The sequence below is a fragment of the Olea europaea genome, unplaced genomic scaffold (genome assembly GCF_002742605.1).
Source record: "Olea europaea var. sylvestris unplaced genomic scaffold, O_europaea_v1 scaffold2614, whole genome shotgun sequence".
Lineage (NCBI taxonomy): Eukaryota > Viridiplantae > Streptophyta > Magnoliopsida > Lamiales > Oleaceae > Olea > Olea europaea.
The window spans coordinates 25852-32747 of NW_019244467.1; the positions used below are offsets into that span (position 1 = coordinate 25852).

A 6896-nucleotide genomic window follows, 5' to 3' on the forward strand; every position below is an offset into this window, starting at 1 on the left:
CTCTTCTTATTGTTGAATTATAATGTTTATATTGCTATAATATTGTTATATTTATGCAATTATAAAATTATGTTATATACATTTATTAATTGATAATTTATCTGCACAGAAATCACTCATTTTTCTCAACAATCTAAAGTCATGTTGAGTGATTTGTGTGTAAATGACCCTTTCTCATGGCTTGTTTGTTATGATTTTTGAAACTGTAAGTTGGAATTTTTGGATTTGAACATCTTAGCAATTATCTTGTACTAAGTTAATCCTTTTATATGTAATCTTCAAGAGGTAAAGCTGGCATTTACCATGTTTTGATACTGAATTAATTTGTCTGTATTCTAGTAAAATTTAATGGAAGACAATATATAAATGATATATGTTGTAAGTGCATAGAGAAGCCTGTAAAATAGTATTGGATTGAAATGAAAAATTATTTGAGCTGAATTTGTATTTTCTTTAGCGATTTAGTTGCATGATGATAACTAAAATCACCATCTTTATACTTTCATTAGAGATCTAAATTTGAATTTTAAGTTTTATTGTCCAATTTGCTGCCATTAACATAACCCATTAACAAAATATGGCAAGCATTTTTAAACCCTTAAGTATTTTCTAGAATTGATTTAGTCTAGGACTTCAATTGATAAAGACTACGTACGCACGATGTTGCTTGTGGTAAATTTTAAACAATTGCATATAGTGTCCTGTGAATGTCCTAGTGACTTCTCGAAGAGAAAAGTTTCCTATTTAAAGAAGAAGAAGAAAAGTTAGTCAAAATAGGTTATGAAAACTTATTTTCATTGAAGCGGTGAATCTACTAACCTGTATGCCTTAATTTAGTGAAGTGGTTGAGTTTACTCATTAAGATGGTACATTGATGACTCTCATAACTCTCAAGTTCTATACTTCTTTGCATATATTTTTAGAATTGTACTCTGTACTTACCCTTGATGTATTGGTTTTAACATGACTCATACAAAATAATCTATTTCTATTTTATATTTGTAAAAGAACAAGTTGCATTTCAATTTTTGATGTGACCCTATTGAAAAATTGCTATCTATAATTTGATGCTTAGGTGTCGGGAATATAAACCATTTAGTATAAGGTAATAGTTACAAGTATTTATTTGAGGAAAAAGCTGATAATTATATTATTCAATTTATACTTGTAACTCATATTTATTGTTATTACTGCATTAAAAAGTATTGACAAATTGTGGAATATACATCTTATACTGTTATGATGCTAAGTTCTATTTGCTTACATGATGACTACTAAAGGGAAAAACATTTTCCAAGATATGATGTTTAATTTGAAGGTTAGATTATGTGATTTTTATATGGTCATTAATATTTGTACATGTAAATGAATTTTGCAATTGTTTTTGTCAATGACTAGGTGAATAATTGGTCAAGATATAAGTTTGTTAGTGATATTCTAAAATGACCTACGTGCATATATGTGGGAATAGAAACTTATTGAACAAATTATGCTCGAACATAATTGTTATTCATTTCAAATTTTATTTGTTTAATTTTAACATATTGATAATAAAAGGTATGAGTAAATGTTTCAAAGAGAAGTTTTATAATTTAAATAGAATAAAATTTTGTTACCTATTGTATAATATGACGTAATCGATGCTTAAATAATTGACGTTATAATATTGTATACTATATGTTGGAGATTTTATTTTATTTAAATTTCATCTCCTTTTTATTAATAGGCTTTACAAATAATTGTTGCTGAATGAATATTAGTAACTAAAGAAAAAAGGGAGTGATACATTGGTAATTATATATGATGTAAGATGCAAAGGGGTAAATTTAACTCGCTCTCAAGAATTCCCAATGAAGAAATATACTAAGATGTGATCCCTTACACACATGTAATCAAAGTGTCAAAATTGACATTTATTTTTACTTTGGTCATACGTGTAATGTATGAGTACTTGAAGTTATAAGAAAAGTTAATAATGTCTCTTAGCATATTCCACTTTATTGGCTTGAAGCATTAGGTGTGGATTTTTTAGGTTTTACTTTATTTTGGAAAAGAAACACTTGATGATGCCTAGGTTGTTAGTCATTTTCTTTAGTATGTGATAATTATAAAATTTTGAAGGAAGAAGACAACTTATTGAAAATCATAGATGGGTTATTGTCTTGAATATTGTATCATAAACTTATATGCTTTAAATTTCATAATTAAAGCTAATTTTAATTTTTTCAATTTTCTATTTTAATTATCTTGTTAACACATGATTAAAAACTCATAATTTATATTTTAACCTATATTTTAATGGTCTAAATATTTCTTTTCCTCCAAGACATAGTGGCAAAATATGATGAGAATGTTAATTTGATTTGTGATATTGTTATAATCTCATTCATAATTAGTCGTACTCCTACTTCGGTAGGTATTCTAAATATAATCAATTATTTGTTTATAATTTATTGTTATATTAGTTTGCTAATGTGTTTAACAAGAATTTGTGGATCTATTGGTGAATGAAAATCATGAAAGTGTGGAAAACATGTGCATTAACCATCTCTACACAATGTTGGATCCTATCAAAAGAGATAAATTGTAAGATCATAGGCTCATTCTATTCAAGTTGGATATTTTTGGAATGTGAAAGTGTTTAAAATTTCAAATAAATGCACCTTACATACTTTGTTGTGAAACCGACTTTGAAAATTGTAGACATGCAGATAAAATGCAAGAGCTCAATGGATGCATTAACACAAACATATTACTAGAAGTCAATTTCTAAATTTTATTTGTTTATCTTAAATACGTGATATTGGTATTTTAGAAATTTTAAGAAAACTTTACAAGTGTGCAGATTCCAAGCGGAGAATAAGAGCTTATAAATATTATGGTATCAATTTATTGTTTAAAAGGGACGCGAATAAATATAATCTGAGTTGGACATATATAAATTATTGAGGGGGATTGACTTATGCCTATATAGGAGTCACTTTCGGGAGTAATCTAACTTTTGTGATTAAATATCTCATGAAAATGGTTCAATATGGTAGAAACAATCCGCACTTCGTGACTTGTAATAGCAGTATTTTATTTGTGCTCATTTCTATGGTGATAGTGCTAATAAATGTAATGCTAGGAAGGATTTAACCCTGAATGAGTATCGAGGTGAGAATTCTNACCATTAAGAACGCTCTTCGTAATGAACTAGAGCCTAAATCGATACTGTACGTGGAACAATTGAAATTTGGCCAAAGGGATCTAATTAAAGGCTTAATCCATTATGTCTCCCTCAAATAAAAATTGTTATCACTAAGTGAGATTCAAATCCAAAAGACTTTTATACCTATTATACAGTATAATGTTGCCAATATATATATATATATTGGAAGTACTCCCTATACATTTTATGTTCATATACTTTTGGCAATTCAATAAATGTTCGTTCACTTATTTCCTTATAATCGTGCCCATAGAAGAAAAATCAGCTGTGAGCAACGTGAATTTTATTTTGGAGCCGTATAGTGTTGAAAGAATCTGCACGAAGAGGAGGTAATATAATTTTAGGACAACGTCCATTGACCTGACTCCCTGAGACTTGCATTTCTAAACATCTTCTTATTGTTGAGTTATAATGTTTATCTTGTTATAATATTTTTATGTTTATGCAATTATAAAATTATGTTATTTATATTTATTAATTGATATTTTCTCTACATACGAATTACCTATTCCTCCCAACAGAGGATTAATTGGCAGATTTTGTAGTTTTTCTGTCAATTTCTAATTAAGCTATTTTTAGGGTGTAATCGACCTAGTTTCGGAACTTATTCTCAATTTTGTATGTGAATTTGGATCGATTTTGATAAAACTGATAAGCAGGGAGACCTCTTCTTTCTTTTATTTAGTCAATTTGTACTTTTTCGATGTGTAATAAGTAGCCATAATCTTTGCACACACTTATATAGTATCGAAAATACTTAGAGCCACCAAATTAAAATTTTAAATTAAAGAGGACAGATATGAACAATGTCAAATCATATCTGTTTCGAAAAATATAGCAACTTCGCATCACAGTCCCTACAATAGTCGACATTCCAGTTCAATCACCTCACGCAACTAAGTTACTTATTTTGTAGACTACCCAAAGAACTGAAGATTCATCAAAATTAATGGTCAACAATATTCGTACACTAAAACACCACCTCACTAGCTGGTCGGTACCAATAATAAAATTAATGTAACTCAGTCATGCAATGATTATCTGATGTAGAACATATTGTTGAATGGATGAAAGAAGAATTGGATAAAAATAAGGAAAAAGTTATAGTGAAAAGAGAACATTTGAATTTCGATTTGGACCCAAAAAACCATTTCAAAAAGAGGACGACGAGACGAGACAAGAAATACTCACCGCTATGCTATGATGTACGATTGATTTCGGCCATTCGAGTTCGTTTAGGACTCAAAAACTAATTTAAGTTTTAACGTTATTTCTGTTATTTAGTTTATTTTTCAATTCTTTTCAATTTTAGTATGTTTAAGCCTTGTATTCATTAATTTTTGTAATCTTAAAATAGGTTTCCATGTAAATCCTTATAAATTAGGAGATATTTCGTTGTTTTGTTCATCTTTTCATTAATAAAATTTGTAAGTCAATTCTCTTCATAATTTGGTGGATTCCAAATTTCGTATTCATAAAGTTTTCGTTTGAATTCCTTGTTTTGTACCGCGTCATTATTAGTGGACAAGGCGAGCATCTCAATATTATAATGCCATTTCTTTTTGGAGCTAAAATAATATATTCATCGACGACTAAGAAAATTGATGAAAAAACATCAAATCGATGATTCAGCAGGAAAGAAAAAACAATGTGCCATAATTATCTAGTCGGGATTGTACCTTTTAAAGTGAAAATAAGTCCAACTTTAATCCGTTTTATTCAACTTTGTGAGTAGGGACTTGTAAAACTAAAGTGAATTGAATTGAATTTGCTTCTAGAACCATGACAAGATTTGGTGCTTTTATTCAAATTGTGAACAGATAATTATGGAATTAAAGTGAGTTGAATTTGTGTCTTGATGCATGACGAGATTAGGCGCACACTGTCAAAATTTATGATTTCCCTTAATGTAGCAGTTGTACCCTCATTCAATGAACATCCAACGTAGGAAGAAATTTAAGAAATGATAAATAAAGTTGACAGTGATGGAGATGACCCCATAGATATTGAAGAGTTTTTAGGTATTACGGCTAGAAAAATGAAGGTAATAATAATGAATTAATTTAAACTGCACACTGATATTAAAGTATAAGCTGAATTTAATTAGCATAATAGTTAAAAGAAGCTTTCAAACTTTTCAGCTAATGAGGTGAATATCCCATCACAAAGCTTCCCATAAATCTCTGTTCTTGATTAACTCATTTCCTGTTCCGGTCCCGCTTCATCCGTTGTAGGGAATTAGCATTTCATCTCGAAGATTTGATAAAAATTTAACGACAATTTGAAAAACTTTTAAATTTCATGGTCAATGAAAATGTTGTGCAAAGTTCAATGGCCATTTGATTTTTAAGTCCTATAGGTAATATCCAGGTATACTAGCAATTGATTTGATCGTTGAAGTGCCACGATTGCAATTCGAATTTTAGGCAAGAGATCTTTTGACGTCAAGCTTGTGCAGATTTTTAAGGTCAATACATCGGTACCGTCTATGCGAAACTGTGCTGGAAAATCACAATAAAAATAGTGAGAAAAAGCGAACCAAAGAATTCCATGGAAATAAGGAAGAAGGTGACGCAAAAAATAGGATTAGAGGCTGAGAAAATTCTAGGACAGTGAGCCTTTTCTATAAAATTTATGGTGCACCAGACCGAATGAATTAGACAAGAAAGATATTAACCGAAAGGAGACACAAGGCGAATTTCAAATAGGGGAAAAATCATAACTTCGGTGTTTGATTTACGTCAATTCAAAAGTCAATTGTGTATATATATATATATATATANCCAAAATTCAGCAACATTTTCCCCCTTGTTCTTCCTCAAATTAGGAAGGATTACATGCTCCATCAATGTCCAACTCTTTCACTACATCGAAGGACACTTCCTTAATTGGGCACAACCGACTCGAAATCCAACCATGAAATTTTTGGATCATTGCAATCCAACTTAGGATCCCCCACCTTTGTCCGGTTGCAACTAGTTTATCTGTCTTCTTACGTCCACATGTCTTAAGTTTGGGGCCAAGCTTTGGTACTACTCGTAGAGAATTGAGGTTCCATCCTTTAAGATCTCCGCTCTTCTCCATCCATCCCGTCCCACCCCCTTCTTTTTTATTTTATAAGTAAATAACTATTCATTGATGTTGTTTAACAACCTTATTTAAAAAATAGAATTATTTTGACTGAATATTTTTGTTCTCCTTATGTGCAGTTGAGAAATGTGATGATAAATTTGGGAGAAAGACTAACTGATGAAGAGGCTGAACAAATGATAAGAGAAGCTGATCTTGATGGAGACGGTCTAGTCAGCTATGATGAATTTGTGAGGATGATGATGGCTTCATCTTCTTGATTTTATTCCTTCTTTTGTTATTTTATGAATATAATGAAGAAAATTGTTAATGTAATGGCATAACAAATACACGGGTGATGTAATAAGATACAAGAAAGGAAATTCATGGAACATGTTACCTCTGTTGCCAAATAAATTACCAGCATTATTAAATTATTCGAACTTTCTTTTCTAATTTATTTGCTGGATGTCTTTGATAACACATTCGACATTTTCTCATTCTACTTATAATTAAATACATATCATTATAAAATTAAAATAGTGACTTTATCTCTTCAAACGCAGAGTTAAATTTACCCTCTATTTTTTTTTTTTTTTTTTTTTTAAGTTTTGGT

At 29.8% G+C, this 6896-nt stretch overlaps 1 protein-coding gene across 1 annotated transcript in view; it reads left to right on the plus strand.

Annotated features, from left to right (window-relative positions):
• LOC111383114 (calmodulin-like) overlaps positions 1–6720 on the plus strand; it is a 10304-nt gene extending 3584 nt beyond the window's left edge. Inside the window, exon 4 of the mRNA XM_023007188.1 lies at positions 6421–6720. Within this exon, the coding sequence (XP_022862956.1) occupies positions 6421–6561 (141 nt within the window). The 3' untranslated portion in view covers positions 6562–6720. The remainder of the gene's footprint in view (positions 1–6420) is intronic.
• The last annotated feature ends 176 nt before the right edge of the window (positions 6721–6896 follow it).